At 37.2% G+C, this 18583-nt stretch overlaps 1 protein-coding gene across 4 annotated transcripts in view; it reads left to right on the top strand.

Annotated features, from left to right (window-relative positions):
- Window positions 1–18583, top strand: part of WDR19 (WD repeat domain 19) — an 84001-nt gene that overhangs the window by 25336 nt on the left and 40082 nt on the right. For all 4 annotated transcript variants that reach the window (XM_024731710.1, XM_024731709.1, XM_024731711.1 and 1 more), the window contains 5 exons: window positions 749–855; window positions 2001–2123; window positions 11699–11848; window positions 15874–16021; window positions 16151–16355. In XM_024731710.1, the coding sequence (XP_024587478.1) occupies window positions 749–855; window positions 2001–2123; window positions 11699–11848; window positions 15874–16021; window positions 16151–16355 (733 nt within the window). The remainder of the gene's footprint in view (window positions 1–748; window positions 856–2000; window positions 2124–11698; window positions 11849–15873; window positions 16022–16150; window positions 16356–18583) is intronic.

Genomic DNA, 18583 nt, shown 5'->3' with positions numbered 1-18583 from the left:
TAGCTTAAATGGTTTTGCAAATCTTCTAAAAAATTTGCATAATATTTGGAAAGGTTTTATTCTTTACCTTTGTTGTGAAGACACCATGGTATAGCAGGGCAGAGTGTGATCTTTAGAATTGGGCCCTGGGTTCAAATTCCCTCTGCCCCTTTTAGCTGGGTGCCTGTAGACAAATTCTTTACCCCTCTGAGCCTTGGTTTACTTATCTGGAAAATGAGGGTTCTTCTACTTATGAGGAAAATTAAATGAAATAAAATGTGTGATCTGCTTTTGCACATGGTCTTTCTTAGGCACTTCTTGGTCTGGTGGGTACTTAGTAAATGTTGATTCCCTCTCCCGCTTTATTCTTTGAAAAATGACCATTAGCATCTGAAGGGAGCCTTGCTTTTTCTTCCCCTCCTTCCTCCTCTCCACCCCTTTCCCCACTGGAGGTCAGATATCCCTCAGGAACAGAGCCAACCTGAGAATTATCCTTAGATGTTCTATTAAGCTTATTGTCACTAAGGTTTAATTTTTGGTTGTTTTGCATGTGATTTTATTTTACATTACTTTGTTTCATGTGAACCACTATGAAATTCCTGAAAGCAAATTTATATGGCAACTAAGATTTTCTTTAGAATGGCTAAAATAAAAATTTTAGGTTCGGAATATTCTTGCAAAGGCACATGTTTAAAACTTATTTGCAAATCATTAATTAGATCATTTTATTTATATTTTAATGTGTTTGGTTTTGTTTTAATTGCTGCAGCTGTTAAAAAATTGAAAGATGTGGAATATCTGGGGACAGTAGCCAGCGTTTGCCTTCATTCTGACTATGCAGCTGCACTTTTTGAAGGCAAAGTCCAGTTACATTTGGTAAGTATAATTTTGATGTCCTGAGGCCTGCTCAGGTAAGTGATGAACAGCCTAATGTTTTATTATCAAGAACTTTGGTCAAGAAGCGACCATATGCTTTGTGACCGCCTAGAGGGGTGGGATAGGGAGGATTGGAGGGAGCACAAGAGGGAGGGGATATGGGGATAAATGTATATGTACAGCTGATTCACTTTGTTATACAGCAGAAACTAACACACCATTGTAAAGCAATGATACTCCAATAAAGATGTTAAAAAAAACAAAAAACAGCATTAGGGTAAAAACTAGGAAATCTGAATAATGTATGGAGTTATGTTGTAAATGATGTATCGATATTCGTTATTATTTGTAATAAACGTACCATACTCATGTAACGTATCAATGATAGGGGAAACCAGGTGTGGGGTATATGAGAACTCTACTATCTTCACACCTTTTCTGAAAATCTAAAAGCATTCTAAAATAAAGATTTATTTTTAAAAAATTAAAAAAAAAAGAAGCAACCATATGACAGACTAGCTAGAAAGCCAGATATGGATAAAGGATTAACAGAACTCCTTACCCTTCTGCACGAGCTGTTCAGTTGACTCCCAAGCTCTGTTCCCATGAAACCTGACAGAGTTCCAGCTGTGCTACTCACAACATTGCTTATGGTAAAAATGACTGTGTAGACTGCATCTAGGAGGAACTATAAGTAAATTGTAAAAACTGATGGGAATGCCATACGTCTGGCTTCCTGGAATGCACTGACCCATGTATTTGGGCATGTCACTTGTGGGGATCTTGAAACTGTGCCTGTTGAGTTGCTCAAGAGATATTGGCCCCTGAAATATGGGACTTCTCAACCAGGGCATCTCCCACATCTGTTTCTTGGCTCTTTGCTTCTGGGAAGCCAAAGATACTAGCTACTAGACAATTGCAGAGCCTGCTGCGGAGACTATTCCCATTAAAAGGGTTGTTTAATGCGTCCTGCTGGCAAGCTGGGTTCCTTCCTGATATCTTTTTGAGTAAACTGGTCTGTGATAGTTTGGTGAGTCTGAATGTTTAGCTGAACTTAAGAAAAAGACTCTCCCCTACCCCTTAGATGTTGCAAACCAGGTTTGTTCAGATAAATCTATGATCCACTATTATTCTTTATGTTTTAGATAGAAAGTGAAATGTTGGATACTCAAGAAGAACGTGAGACTCGACTTTTCCCAGCAGTGGATGATAAGTGCCGTATTTTATGTCATGCCTTAACTGGTGATTTCCTCATCTATGGCACAGATGTACGTATTGTCTTCCTTAATATAGGACATGGGGGAATTTCTCATTTTTACCTTGTAATTTGTTTATTATATATGTGTTTATATACATCTATTATATAGATATCTTATGTGCAATTACAAACATTATATACTTACGTAGAGCACATAGGTGGTGTGATTTGCCAGTGTCAAGTGCTTTTGTAACTATAAGCAATTTTGATGGCACAACGGCTTTGGAGTCTGGACAATCTGGGCTCAGATACTAGCTCTCTTACTTGCTACTTCCTGCTTGACACCTCCCAGCCTCATTTTCCTTATCTAGATGCTTTAAGGATTTAATTTGATGACAACTGTAAAACACGTCATTCAACTTTAGCTCTCCAGTGCCTACATTTAGTGGGCATTTAATTAAAATTAATTGAATATTGAGAATCCCACTTCAATTTTTTGTCTTTTGAACCACCAATACCCTGTACTGCTAAATATTACATTAGCCACATATACATAAAACATAGTTTAGTAGTAGCATCTTATATTAGTAAAAAGTTTTCAGAGTTTTTCAAAGCATATCATACCTCTTACCTTGCTTAGCCTCTAGAAGAATTCAGTAAAGTTGGTCTAAAAAAAAAAAAAGCATTGTTTTCCACATTAGAAAACAATTATTCACTGTTTCAAAGGTTCCATTTTCTCATACTGTTTTATAAACCGAGCATATTTTAAAACATGCTTATTGCCAGAAGAGAGACTTTTTAAATTTAAGTTTGACCTAAAATAATGAGTCTTTGAGCTATATACACAAGTAGGGTAGGTTTCATGTATCAGGTAAAGTGGTAAATAAGTAGTAAATATAGTCATAAATATATAAGCAGAAAAGTTTTAGAGATAAGGATACTGAAGATTGAGAAGTTAGTAAGTTTGTAGTAGAGGTGGACTTAACAAGCAAGATTTTCTGATGGAAAATCTACTCTTCCCACTGTGCCACACAGCATTGTGAAGTAAGAACTCAAAGTGTAGTAATCTGCCAATAACGTAGCATTTATCTCTATCTCAGTTTCTTTTTTTTAATTGAGGTATAATTGACATATAACATTCTATTAGTTTCAGGTGTGCAGCATAATGATTCAGTCTTTGTACATATTGCAAAATGGTAACCCTCTAGTTAACATCCATCACCACACACAGTTACAAAATCTTTTTTTCCTATAAAATATCTCATTCTTGAGTGATTCTGAAAATATCAGGGTTTTTTAGCAGCTTTATTGAAGTATAATTGTTATACAATAAACCACACTATTGAAAGTCTATAATTTGATAAGTTTTGACATATGTATATCCTGTGAAAACACCATCAACTTAATCAAAATAGTGAACATATTCATCACCCCCAAAAGTTTTCTAATGACCCTTTATGATTCCGTCTTCCCATCCCTCCCCACTCAGTGCTTTCTGTCACTATAAATGAGTTTGTCTTTTCTAGAGTTGTATATAAATGGAATCATAGTAGGCACTCCTTTTGTCTGGCTCAGTATAGTTATTTTGAGATTCATCCATGTTGGTGTGTGTGTCAATAGTTCATTCCTTTTTCTTGCTGGGTAGTATTCCACAGTATGCATATATCATAATTTGCTTATCCGTGAACCTATGGATGGACATGGGTGTTACTTCCAGTTTGGAATATTTACAAATAAAGCTGCTATAAACAAATTTGTGTTCAAGTCTTTGTAAAGACATATGCTTTCTTTTCTCTTGGATAAATGCCTAGAAGTAGAATGATATGTCATATAGCAAGTGTATGTTTAACCTTTTAAGAAACTGACACTCTTTTCTAAATTAATTGGTTGTACCAGTTTACATTCCCATCAACAGTGTATGAGTGCTCCAATTCCTCTACATCCTCACTAACACTTGATATGATCGGTCTTTTACATTTTAGCCACTCTAGTAAGTGTGTAGCGATACCTCATTATGATTTTAATTTGCATTTCATTACCGGACTAATGATGTAGAACATCTTTTCATATGCTTATTTGCTAGCTGTATATCTTTGGTGAAGTGTCCAAGTTTTTTGACCATTTCTTTTTTTTTTTTAATTTATTTAATTTATTTATTTTTGGCTGCATTGGGTCTTTGTTGCTGTGCGCGGGCTTTCTCAAGTTGCAGCGAGCAGGGGCTGCTCTTCGTTGTGGTGCATGGGCTTCTCGTTGCAGAGCACAGGCTCTAGGCACGCAGGCTTCAGTAGTTGTTGCACATGGGCTCAGTAGTTGTGGTTTGCGGTCTCTAGAGCACAGGCTCAGTAGTTGTGGCACACGGGCTTAGTTGCTCCGTGGCATGTGGGATCTTCTCAGACCAGGGCTTGAACCTGTGTGCCCTGCATTGGCAGGCGAATTCTTAACCACTGCGCCACCAGGGAAGCCCTTGACCATTTCTTAATTGGATTGTTTGTTTTCTTATTGAGCTTTGACAGTTCTTCACACATTTTGGATTCAAGTCCTTTATCAGATATGTGCTTCGCAAGTATTTTCCACCCAGTGTGTGAGTTGTCTTTTCAGTCTCTTAACAGTGTCTTTCAAAGAGGAGAATTTTAAAAATTTTGACCAGGTCCAGTTTATCAATTAATTTTTTTATAGGTTGTGCTTTGGGTGTCATATCGAAGAAATTTTTGCCTAACCCAAGGTCACAAAGTTTTTCTCTTATGTTTTCTTCTAGAAGCTTTCAACTTTTATGTTTTACATTGAGGTCTGTGATCCATTTTGAGTTAATTTTTGTTTATGCTGTGAGATATGGATCAAAGTATTGTGGGCTTTTCCCCTGCATATAGCTATTCGGTTGTTCCAGCAACATTTGTTGAAAACACTGTTATTCTGTTGAGTCAATTTTGTACTTTTGTCAAAAATCAATTGTCCATAAATGCACAGATCTTTTTCTGGACTCTCTGTTCATTCTCTTGATCTGTTTATCTGTCTTTACATCAGTATCACAATGTTTTGATTGCTGTAGCTTTATAATAAGTCTTGAAATCAGGTAGTGTTAGCCCTCTAACTTTTGTGTTTCCCTTTCAAAGTTGTTTTGGCTATTCTCAGTTTTTTGTATTCCCAGTTAAATTTTACAATAAGTTTGTCCAGTTTTACAAAAAACCTGCTGGGATTTTTATTGGGATCATTGTTGAACTTACAGATCAACTGCCATCATAACAATATTGAGTCTTCCCACCAAGGAACAAGATATATATCTTCATTTATTTAGATTTTCTTTAATTTCTCTTAGCAATGTTTTGGAGTTTTCTGTGTACAGGTCTTTCACATCTTGTTTCAGATTTATACCTAAGTATTTCGTATTTTGGGTACTCCTATACATGGTATTGCCTTTTTATTTCGATTTCTGGTTATTCATTTCTAGCATATAGACATGCAACTGACTTTTGTATATTCATCTTGTATCCTGAAACCTAGCTAAACTCACTAGTTCTAGTAGCGTTTTTTTCGGTAGATTCCATTGGATTTTCTATATAGATGATCATGTCATCTGCTAATAAAGATACTTTTACTTCTTCCTTTTCAGTCTGCCTTCTATTCCAATATATTGTTGGATAGAAGCAATGAGAGTAGATGTCTTTGTCTTGTTCTTGACCATTAAGTATGTTGTTAGCTGTAGGTCTTTTACAGATTCCTGTTATCAGGTTGAAGAAGTTTTCTTCTATTTCTAGTTTACTAAGAATTTCTGTGGATGTTGGATTTTATCAAATGCTTTTTCTCCATCTATCGAAATGATCACATGGGTTTTCTTTTTTAGTTTGTTTATAATTTGTGGATTATATTAATTAATTTTCTAGTGTTAAGCCAACCCAGCATTCCTGGGATAACCCCTGCTTGATCATGATGTATTCTTCTTTTTATACATTGTTGAATTCATTTACTAAAGTTTTATTTCAAATCTTTATATCTACATACATGAGGGACATTGGTCTGCTGTTTTCTTTTCCTATGATGCCTTTGTCTGATTTTAGTATCAGGGTAATGATCATAGAATGAGTTAGTCATCTTCAATTTTCTGGAAGGGTTGATTAGAATTAGTGTTTTGTTTTGTTTTTTGTTTGTTTTTTGCTTAAATGTTTGAAAGAATGTGCCAGTGAAGCCTACTGGGTGATCAAGCAATTCCTAGCAGCAGTTGAGTAGTACCTGCTAGGTTGGCTTGCTGCACTTCCATAGATTCAGCTGGTAAGGAGGAAGCAGTCCCAAATAGATGTATACAGCAAAGGCAAGATCATGTTATTAGAGCTCCCCACATCCTTAGTGCCACAGGATAATACCAAACCGAAGGGGTCAGATGCTCTTCTATGTACTCTGTGGTGGAGGACTCAACTCTGCTACAACTAAGCAGTTTATACTCTGCAGCTATACACTAAGGAAGATGAATTGGACAATCCAAGATGAATTGGACATCAGTGGAACCAGGGAAGCAGCTGAGAAATTCCTCATGGAAGTCTCCCACAAGACAGAGAGGTGGATGAGAAATGACTCAGTGACAGATTTTCACAAGAGTGCTCATCTCACCATGTTCCTTGTAAGATAACAGAGGATTCTGCCAAGACATGGGTCAGACTACAGTTGAACCTTGACTCTGTGGCATTGCAAAGTAGCCAGGTGCCATGGTGGAGCTGTTTTCCTACGAAGCCTTCTAGGCCTGGAGTTTTTTTATGGGAAGGTTTTAAACTATAAATTTAATTCCTATAATCAATATCAAAATATTTGGGTTATCTGTTTTTTCCATGAGTGAGCTTTGGTAGTTTGTGTTTTACAAGGAATTTGTCCATTTATCTAAATTATCAAATGTATAGGCATAAAATTATTCATAATATTCCTTATCCTTTTAAATATTTGTAGAATCTGTAGTAATATCACCTGTTTCTTTCCTGATTTGGGTAATTTGTGTCATTTTTCCTGATTGGTGTGCCTGGAGGTTTATCAGTTTTGTTTTATCAATCTTTTAGGAGAATACAACTGTTTTGTTTCATTGATTTTTCTCTGTTGTTTTCTGTTTTCTGTTTCATTGATTTCTGCTCTGATCTTTATTTCCTTTCTCCTGCTTATTTTGGCTTTAATTTGTTCTTTTTCTAGTTTCTTAAGATGGAAGCTGAGTTCATTGAGTTGAGACAATTCTTTTCTAATATACTCCCTTAGTGCTAGACATTTTCCCCTAAGTACTATCTTAGCAACATCCTGCAAATTCTGATATGTTGTGTTTTATTTTTATTCCGTTCAAAATGTTTTACAATTTCTCTTTTAATTCTTCTCTGATTCATGGGTTATTTAGAAGTCTGGTGTTTAATTTTCTAACAATCGAGATTTTACAGAGATCTTTCTGTTACTGATTTCTGATTTAGTTCTGTTATGGTCAGTGAACGTACTTTGTATGACTTGAATCCTTTTAAATTTGTGGGACTTAATTTATGGTACAGAGTGTGATCTATCTTGGTAAATGTTCTTGTGTATTTGGAAAGGATATGCTGTTCTAGAATGTCAGATCAAGGTGGTTGATGATGTTCAAGACTTCTGCAACTTTATATGTACTTGTTCTGTCAGTTATTGAGAAAATGGTATTGAAAACTCAGATTACAATTGTGGATTTGTCTATTTCTCTTTGCAGTTCTGTCAATTTTTTTAAATTTATGTGTATTGAAGCTCTGTTATTAGGTACATAACCATTTAGGATGGTTATGTTCTCTTCATAAATTAGCCCCTTTATCATTTTGAAATGACCCTTTTTATCCCTGGCAATAGTCTTTGCTCTGGAATTGATTTTGCCTGATATTAATATAGCCATTCTAATTTTTTAGAATGTTACCCTGGTATATATTTTTCCATTCTTTTATTTTTAACCATTTGTGTCTTTATATGTAAAATATTTTTCTTGTAGGCACCATATTAATTCTCACAATTTGACAAACTCTGCCTTTTAATTACAGTGTTTATTTTTTTATTTTTTTTAATTAATTTATTTATTTTTGGTTGTGTTGGGTCTTCGTTGCTGCACGCAGGCTTGCTCTAGCTGCGGCGAGTGGGGGGCTATTCTTTGTTGCAGTGTGCAGGCTCCTCATTGTAGTGGCTTCTCTTTTTGCAGAACATGGGCTCTATGCGTGCAGGCTTCAGTATTTGTTGCACATGGGCTCAGTAGTTGTGCCTCGCGGGCCCTAGAACTCAGGCTCAGTAGTTGTGGCACACGGGCTTAGTTGCACCACGGCATGTGGGATCTTCCTGGACCAGGGCTTGAACCCATGTCCCCTGCATTGGCAGGTGGATCCTTAACCACTGCGCCACCAGGGAAGTCCAACTATGTTGTTTAGACTTTTGAATTTAATGAGATTATCTCTGTGTTTAGGTTCGATCTACCATCTTGCTATTTGTTTTCTATTTGTCCCATCTCTTCTTTGTTGCCTTTTTCCTCTTCTTTTGCCTTCTTTTGGATTGTGTATTTTTTACTATTCAATTTTATCTCATTCATTGACCTTATTAGCTACAACTCTTATTTTAGTGGTTGTTTTAGGTTTTGTAGTATACATCCTTAATTTATCACAGGCTACCTTCAAGTGACATTATACCTCGTAAGGTATAGAGAATAGTATAAGTTCATTTATTAGAATAGTATGTGTCCCCTCCTACCTCTGCTGTTGCTGTCATACATTTTACTTTTGCAGGTGTCATAAACCCCATAATACACTGATACTAGTTTTGTTTAAACAATCAATTAAGAGATTTACATAATTAAAAATATCTTATATATTTCTCCATATAGTTACCATTTTTGGTGCCCTTCATTCTATTATGTGGATCCATAGTTCCAGCTGGTATCATTTTCCTTCCACTAAAGGACTTCCTTTATCACTGTTTGTAGTGCTGGTCTGCTGGTGATGAATTCTTTTGCTTTCGTGTCTGAAGACATCTTTATTTCACCTGCATTTTTGAAAAATATTTTTGCTAGATATAGAATTGTAGGTTGACAGTTTTTTCTTTCAGTACTTTAAAGATGTTGCTCCTCTGTCTTCTGGCCTGCATTATTTCTAATGAGAAATTGGTCATCTTTATCTTTGTTCCTCTGTGTGTAAGCTATCTTTTTCCTCTGGCTTCTTTTAATACTTTATCACTGGTTTTGAGCAAGTTGATTGTGATCTGTCTTGATGTAAGTTTCTTCATATTTCTTGTGCTTGAGGTTGTTGAATCCAAGGGTTTATAGTTTTAATAAAATTTGGAATATTTTCAACCATTATTTCTTCAAATATTTTTTTCTCCCTCTGTTTGCATTCCAATTTCAGAAACTCCAATTATACATATATTAAACCACTTTAAATTATCCCGCAGTTGATGCTCTTTAAATTTTTTTATTCTTTTTTTCTCAGTTTCATTTTGGATAATTTTTACTGCTGTATTTCAAGGTCACTAGCCTTTTTTTCTGTCATGTTTAATCTGCCAGTAGTTTCATCCATCGTATTTTTCATTTCAGACATGGTAGCTCACCTGCAGAAGATATATTAGAGTCTGTTTTTGTATCTTCCATGTCTCCGGTTACCTTTTTAAACATATGCCATGCAGTGATATTAACTGTTGTAGTTACATTGTCTGCTAATTCTAATATCCGGGTCAGTTTTGATTGATCAGTTATTCTCCTTAATATGGGTTATGTTTTCCTACTTCTTTGCACTCATGGTACTTTTACCTTTTGGGGTGCTGGATGTTTTTGTATTCCTAAAAATACTCTTCAGCTCTGTTCTGGGATGCAGTTAATTTGCTTGGAAACAGTTTGACCCTTTTGAGTCTGATTTTGTGATTTGTTAGGTAGATGTGAAACACTGCTTAGTCTACAGCTGATTACTTCCCACTTTTGAGGCGAGATCTTCCTGAATACTCTACCCAATATCCCATGAATTATGTTTTCCAATCTGGCTATTGGGAACATGTGTGAGTGCCAGTCACTGTTCATGCTCATCCTTTTGGATGGTTCTTTTTCCTGGCTTCAGCAGTTTTCTCATATTTATGCAGTGATTAGTTCTCTGCTGAAGACTCAAGGTAGACCCTCTGAAGATCTCCAAGGTTCTCTCTCAGTGCAGCTTTCTCCTCTCTGGTACTATACCCTACAAAGTCTAGCCGCCTCCTTCCCTGCCCCCACTGGACTCTCAGCTCTATCTCCTCACCTCAGGGAATCGTGCTCCACCTGCATTTTCCCTCCCTTTGCCGTGGCTTGAAAACTCTCTCAAGGCGAAAGCTGGAGCATTCACAGGACTTACCTTGTTTGTTTCCCATCTCTCAGAGATCGTTGTCCTTTGTTGCCTTATTCCAATATCTTAAAAACTGTTTTTTCATGTATTTTGTCTGTTATTTTTGGTCATTTTGGGTGGGAAAGTTAAATCATGTCTGTTATTCCATCTTGGCCTGAATAGAAATCTAAGATATTATCATGTGTTTTTATTTCAATTAAACTTTTTATTTTGAGATCATCATAGATTCACATGAAGTTGTAAGAAACAATACAGAGAGATCCTAATAAACCCTTTTCCTAGTTTCCCCCAATGGTAATATTACATTGCATATCACAACCAGGGTATTGACATTAATAGTCAAGATACAGAACAATTCTGTCACTACAAGGATCCTTCATGTTGCTGTTTTATCTCCACATCCCCTTTCCTCCTGCCCCCACCTCATCCTTAATCCCTGGTAACAAGTAATCTGGCTTTTCTGGTGTATTCCAATGATCTATGTGTCTATCCCTCCACCAATACTACAGAATCTTGATGGCTGTAGCTATAAAAAAAAGTCTTGAAATTTAATAGACTAATTTTCCCACTATATTTTTTCAAAACTGTTTTAGCTATTGTAGTTCCTTTGCCGGTCCATATAAATTTTAGAATAATCTTGTCTGTGTCTACAAAAAAATCTTGTTGAGATTTTTGTTGGAATTATATTAAACTTGTATATAAGTTCAGGAGAAGTAACATGTTTACTATGACACCAATCCATGAATACAGTACACCTCTCCATTTATTCAGATGTTCTTTAATTCTTTCATTAGTGTTTTTTAGTTTTCAGCGCACAAATCCTATGCATGCTTTGTTGAATTTACACCTAAGTATTTAATTTTTTTGAGTGATTGTAAATGATATATTTTTAAATTTTGATGTCTGCATGTTCTTTGCTAACATATAGAACTACAATTGATTGTATCTGGTGGGTTTTGGTTTATTTTTTATTTTAAACTTAATTTTCTAATTTATCTATTAATTAACAGCAAAAATACTTAAAGTAACATGACTTGAAAGTCACTCTTAAACAATAAGGGTATTTCTTGCAAGTGAAAAATCTGAAAAATCAATTAAGCTTTAATATCACTAAGAATGTTAGAATTAATAGACTGTTTAATCACATGTGCATTTTCATTTTATTTTCTTGGGTCTGTACTTTGCTCATATAGTAAATATTATTCTTAGATTCTTCCTTGATCAAAAATACGACATTTTTTTTCTTTAAGTTAGGAAATATGTTTAACATAAATGCTGAAAGTCTGTATCTTCTTGACAACCTTTTATTTCTATGACTGTATCTTTTTAGACTGGTGTCATTCAGTATTTCTACATTGAAGATTGGCAATTTGTTAATGATTATCGACATCCTGTTAGTGTGAAAAAGATTTTTCCTGACCCCAATGGGACCAGATTAGTTTTCATTGATGAAAAAAGTGATGGATATGTCTACTGTCCAGTAAGTCAAGAAAAGTTTTCAAATGCTTGTCTTTAAAAAATGCAACGTATGAAGAAAAAAGTGTTTTTAAGATATATTCCATATATAAGATCATTTTCTCTTAAACCTTGCCAAGGATTGTAGTACTTTGTTATCATGTTTGTGATACCATGTTTGTGATCCGTTTTCATGACTATTTACATCAAGAAAAGTTTTTCCATTATTTTGCCATTTTTCAGTGTTAAAAATCTTCAGAGAGATATTTTAGTGGAAAGAATAGTTGTTACATTCTGCACCATTTTTAACCTTATTTACTGCACAGTATTCCAGTGTATCTTCAGGTATATGAGTTTTCTCTCTAGAAATGCAATAGCTTCAGAGGGCAGGGACTGTTCTCTGTCCTTTTTGCCCACCTCAGTTGATTTCCCTCTTCCCTTAAAGATCCTGAACATAAAGGAAAGGTATTTTTGCATTAGTGATGGAAAACAGATGAACCCATCTTTAGACTTAGTTACTCTTATTTTTAAACATCCTTAACTTTTTTGAGAATAGATTTAGATAAAGGAGATGTTGTATTTTTACATCATCTACTATACTTGAATTTTTCATTTATTTTTGATATCCAGTTAATGATTTGTATGTTGTTGGTCACAGTTCACACAGCCTACAGCTGCTCTTGGACCCACCCTTAATAACTCTTCCCTAGGCGTCTGTGCTTCACCACAGTGAAGACATGATTCAATGAAGACAGCTCTCCCCTCAACAATACACTCTCCTAGATATAAAGACTTTCTTCCTTCCATTTCTCTCTCTTCCTCTCCTCCCTTCCTTTCTTTATCTTCCCTTCATTTTTTTTCTTTTTCTTTTCTTTCTTTGACAAATGTAACAGGTTTCCATGGGTGTCTGAATTATTTATGCCAAATTCCTAATATTCTAGTTCTTATTGAACCATTTCTCGATCACAAAACAAATGAGGAAAAATGACCTAAATAAAAAGATGACCTTGCGTTCCCTCTACTTAATAAGGAAATTCAATCTGTAGAGATTTCCTTTCTGGAACAGGGTATAAGGAGTTAAGCTGCCTTGCTTCCAATGTGGGTTCACCCCAGGTGGAGTCTGCTGTTTAGACAGGGTGCACAAGAGGGTAGCAGGGTGCAGCGGGCATCTGACAGGACTGAGAGTGAGAAGTGGGGTCTGACGGCTCGGAGAAGGGCCAGGGGTAAGACCTGTCCCGAACAAGTTGATGCTTTTTTCTTTCTCCTTTTACAGTTCTCCTTTCCTTGATAATTTCTGTCAAAGAGGCTAGTATGACCTCCTTCCTAGGGTTGGGATGAGGTTTCACTGAGCTGATTTTTCCAAACATATTATCAGGCATAGGGTAGCTATTTAGCAGGGGTTAGTTAAAGCTCTGCCCTCTTTACCTCTTTTTTCACAACTTAAAACCCTCACATTCCAGAATTTTGTCACCTGTTGCTGCTCATCCCCAATCCCTTTTCCAAGTCTAACCTGAAACTCAGTTAAGTTAAAAATAAAAACCCTGGTGAAACAAATCGCACAAAAGAATGACTCCACGAGGGCATAGCCCCTCCCTAGCCCAACATGGGGTGGCTTGGGTGTGAACTTCTTTCCAAGTTAGGGTCTCATTGGTAGGTTAGAGTTTTAGGTTGTTGGATAAGATATCCGAGGGGCATGTGGTACCCACAAGAGCAGTCCCTCTTTTAAATAATACCCAGTCTTGCCTAGGAGTAAGGCCAGCCTGGCAGGGAAGGGAAAGGAGAGCTTGTGGTGCAGAGCCTCCCCACACCTCAGACACAAGAGGAAGCTGTGCTAAGGCCCTTGGACTCTTGACCAGAGTGCTGTGCTTTTTTTTTTTTTTAAACACTCACTCTGTCATAGTGTGCTACTATTGCAGCTTACTTTTTCATCTAACTTCAAAGTGAGAAAAACATTGCTTCTGTGATGTACATATATGAAAATATATAATAATTCAAACCACAACTATTCCTCTTTAACATTCCCATGTATACTCGCAATTTCTCTTCATGTGTACATTTATTCAACCTCTTTTCCCTCACTGTGTGGATGGCAAGGAAGTGACTCCTGTCATACATTAGAATTGGGAGAGATGGCTTTTTTCTTACACGTGCCCTAATGAAAACCTTGCACCCCATCACTCTCTATATACCCATAAAGGATGACTTGTGATATACTGTAGGAAGTTCATAAACAGAGGCAGTAGAGTATAGTAGTTTAGTGCATGGGCAGACAGACCAACCTGGATTTGAGATTAGTAATAATGACAACTAATATTTCCATGCTGAGTATGCTGTACATATATCAGGGATTTCTTTTAATCCTTAAAGCAGCCCCAGAGATAAATACTCCTATCTTACCATTTTACAGGTGGAGAAATTAAGGCATAGAAAAGGTAAGTCACTTGTCCAAGGTCACACGGTCAGCACATGGTATCAGTGGTGTGAGACTAGACCAGCTTCCTCCAGGGCTCTCACTTTGATTGGATTCCCAGTTTCCCCATCTATAAAATGAAAATGGTTCCAGTACCTACTTTGTAGATTGTATAAAAATTAAATGGGATAATGCACATAAAGCTTTCAGTACAGCATCTGCCACATAGTAACAAATGGTTACCCCCTTTAAAACATTTCTACCATCTAGCACTGGTGTGCTCATCCTTACAAACTGAGAGTCAGTATGACATAGTGGCTAGAAGCATAGACTGGAGCCAGACTGCCTGGTTCAAATCCTGACTCTTCAGCATATTAGCTGTGTGACTTTGGGCAGATTTCTGTGTGCCTGTTTCTTCATCTGCAAAATGGGCATAATAGAATCTGTCTTATAGGGTAAGAGATTCGAATTCAATATATTAAATTATAATCTATTAAATTATATATATACTTACATATCTTAAAGTAATTCTATATATTAAATTCAGTAAGTATAATTTACAAAAAGTAATTTATAAGGTAAATTAAGTAAATATAAGTACAATAAGTATAATTAAATATAAGTACACTTCTTGGTAAGCAACACTATCCAATAGAAATGTAATTTGAACTACATACATAATTTAAAATTTTCTACTCGTCACATTTTTTAAAACAGGTAAAAAGAAACAGGTGAAATTAATTTTAATAATATTTTTAATTTAACCCAATATTATCATTTCAGTATGTAATCAACATAAAAATTATTAATGAGATGTTTTATACTCTTTTTTTCATACTAACTCCTTGAGATCTGGTGGGTAGTTTACACTTACCCACATCTCAATTTGGACTAGACACATTTCAGTGCTTAAGAGCCACATGTGGATATTAAATAGTGGCCGTACTGTATTGTATGGCTGTATAATATTAGTTATTATTATCTATAGGAATTTTATATTTCTTATTTTGAGAGGAAGATAGATTAGAGAGGAGGCAGGTGTTTCTTAGCTTCACATTGAGGATATATATAAGCCTATCTGCCTGAGGAATATGTGGAATTGGAATATGGGGACTGATTTTTTTTTAATACCTTATATTACTGTAACTACAGTTTATGTTTGTTGGAATTGCGCTGTAGAGAAGTTTTTGAAATAAAACATACCGAGTGTAATTTATTTAAATCTCAAATCATATACAAATTAATTTGTTTTTTCTCTAGTTGGAGCATTTCTGTACCCAGTACTATTGAAAATTTTCTAAGCACAAGTGTGTTCATAGTTTAAATTTCCATCATCTTGAGCAACTTCAACTTTTTTTTCTTAACCTGAAGTTTTGTGTCCAGACTTGTAGTTTTTCCTGCAAATTCACCAAATTTTAGGTGAAATCCTTGATTTTCCATATAACTACAGGCTTTTTTCAAGCCAGACCTCTAGGAATGGGAAAAGAAACTTTTCTTCCTTTATCTTGGGATGTTGCTGAGTTGAGTGTGGGTTGGTAAGCTTTGCCAGCTAAGGCTGTAGACAGGCTCCTTCCTACCAAGGCAAATGATAATGGTTTAAGTACAGACCTGGGGCAAATCTGTAAATCCTTATTTTGTAGGTTAATGATGCTACCTATGAGATTCCAGATTTTTCACCAACCATTAAAGGTGTTCTTTGGGAAAACTGGCCAATGGATAAAGGTGTGTTTATTGCCTACGATGACGATAAGGTGTACACTTATGTCTTTCACAAGGACACTATACAAGGTACTTAATCACTTTTTTTGTACATTTACTGAGAAATACATTTCCATTGCAGTGAAATTAAAACATTCCTTTCTGATGTGTGTGCTGAGTATTAACTTTCAGCATTAAGATGTCTGTTTTATAATATAGGATCCAAGGTCATTTTGGCTGGTGGCACCAAAGTTCCCTTCTGTCATAAACCTTTGCTGTTATATAACGGAGAGTTGACCTGCCAGACACAGAGTGGAAAAATAAACAACATCTACCTTAGCACCCACAGCTTCCTCCACAGTTTAAAAGATGTGGGACTTAATGATCTGAGGCAGATGCTGACGCAGACTTTAATGCTAAAGAGGTATGGTTTTAAACACTTCTCGTGGGGCCTCTCATTTGCTTTTGTGATTTTAAAGGTCAACTTCTATTAAAATAGTTAGAGGGAATAGTATTTACCTCGTTCACTTCACAGGATTATTGTGAGGCTCAGATAAGATGATGGATATGAGAATGTATATAAATTCTAAGGGAAGTACTTTTGTACAATACTATCGGTGCTTTATTCCAAGAAAAGCCCTTCAGAACAAAAAGGTTTCCTATCACCCAAATAGCACAGTTATTGTGAAATTCTAATAAACGTAATTATTTCAACACTCTTAATTTCATCCTAACAAAGTTTGATTTTACCTTACTTAAGATTTCCTTTTCCTGCTTTTTCCTCTCACCTCTTAGGGCCACTGTGAATTTCTTTGTGGTTCTGATTCTTCTCACCATCTCTTAAATGTTGCTCTTCCTCAGGGTCCCTTGAGCTCATTTCTTCTCTTCTCACTCTAATTATTCTTCCAGAGTGAATCTCCTCAAAGATGGTTTCAGTACCATCTATACGAGGCTGACTTCAAAATGTGCGTCCTTGACTTAAACCTCTGTTTACCACTGCCTCCCAGTCATAGGTAGTTGGGACTCCATGCGTTCCTCAAACTTGCCTCATCATCTTCCCCAGCCTCCCCCGCTGCCCTAATCACATTGGACACATGCCCTACCACCCAACCCACACCCACACACGCACACACACACACCCTCACACACACACCCTCCCTCTCACACACAAACACCCTCACACACACATCCTCACACCCACTCACACACACCCTCTCACACAGACACACACACCCCTCACACACACACAGACACCCCACACACACCCCTACATGCACCCCCTTACACACACCCTCACACACACACACCCTCTCAGACATACACAGACACCCTCACTTACACCCTCACACACACACACCCCTCACACAGACACACCCCCACACGCACACCCTCACACACACATGCTCACACCCTCACAGCTCACACACACACACCCACACACACACCCCTCACACACCCTCACACAGACACCCACACACACCCTACACGCACCCCATCACACACACACACACAACCCTCACTGTACACCCTCACACACACACCCTCACACACACCCTTACACACCGACACACCCCTCACATACACACACATACACACACCCTCACATGCACACACACACAGTCAACACACACACCACACACACACACACATACCCTCACACACACACACACACACACACCCCCCACACACATACACCAGGTCCTTTTGTCCTCTGCTATTCCCCCACCTTAACTCAGGCCCTCACGTGGAGTAATGTGTAGCGGAACCACTTCCTGACTACTCTCTCTTATGGTAGCCTCATGACAATCTAACCTATTCTGTACACACTTTGGAAAATGTGAATCTGATCCTGTCGTTTCCCTGGTGAAGATCTTCCAGTGACTTCCTGTTGCCTTTAGGAAGAAGCCCATGCTTCTCAGGGACCTCAGCATGACGTGCTAGGCTCGTGATGATTTAATACTAGCCTCGTCCGTCCCCAGTCCTCCACTCCTCTCCGTGCACTGACTGCTTGGATTCAGTATTTTTCATGATTTCTTGCCTTGGCACGAGCTGCTTTCTCATCCTGGGCTGCCCCTCCCTGTCTCTGTAGATAGTAACTCTTCATTCTTCACCATACAGTGGAGCGCTCTCCTCCTCCAGGAAGCCTTCCCAGAAGCCCCGACCACAGGCAGTCTAGGTCAGGGCCTTTCCGATGTGTTGCCTCAGAACCAGGATCCAGTGTGCAGAGTGGTTTAGCACATGTTATCTCTTACCACTGTGTGACCTGGGCTGGATTTTTAAGGCCTCTAAGCCTCACTTTCCTCAGCTCTAAAGGAGAAATAATAATAATACATAGTGGATAGGGTCGTTAGGGTGATCCAGCGAGAGAATTTCTACAAAGCACTTAGCACAAAGGTTCACATATTGTAGGCACTCCGGTACCTTTGTCATACCGTGTCATAGTCATCTGTTTTCTTACCTGGCTCTTCCACCTTCCCCAAGTATGACTGCCTAAAGGACAGTGATCTGCATTTGAGCCTTACGTCTTGGTTCCTGGCACATAACGGTGCTCAGTGAATGTGTGTTGGATGGAAAAATGCATCAGTGAACAGAGGGGGAGGCGTAACATATTCATTAATGTAGGGGTTCCACAAAAAATCTCACTGGTATTTA

Source organism: Neophocaena asiaeorientalis, unplaced genomic scaffold, assembly GCF_003031525.2.
Source record: "Neophocaena asiaeorientalis asiaeorientalis breed wild unplaced genomic scaffold, Neophocaena_asiaeorientalis_V1.1 scaffold39, whole genome shotgun sequence".
Lineage (NCBI taxonomy): Eukaryota > Metazoa > Chordata > Mammalia > Artiodactyla > Phocoenidae > Neophocaena > Neophocaena asiaeorientalis.
This window is presented reverse-complemented; position numbering and strand designations above follow the sequence as displayed.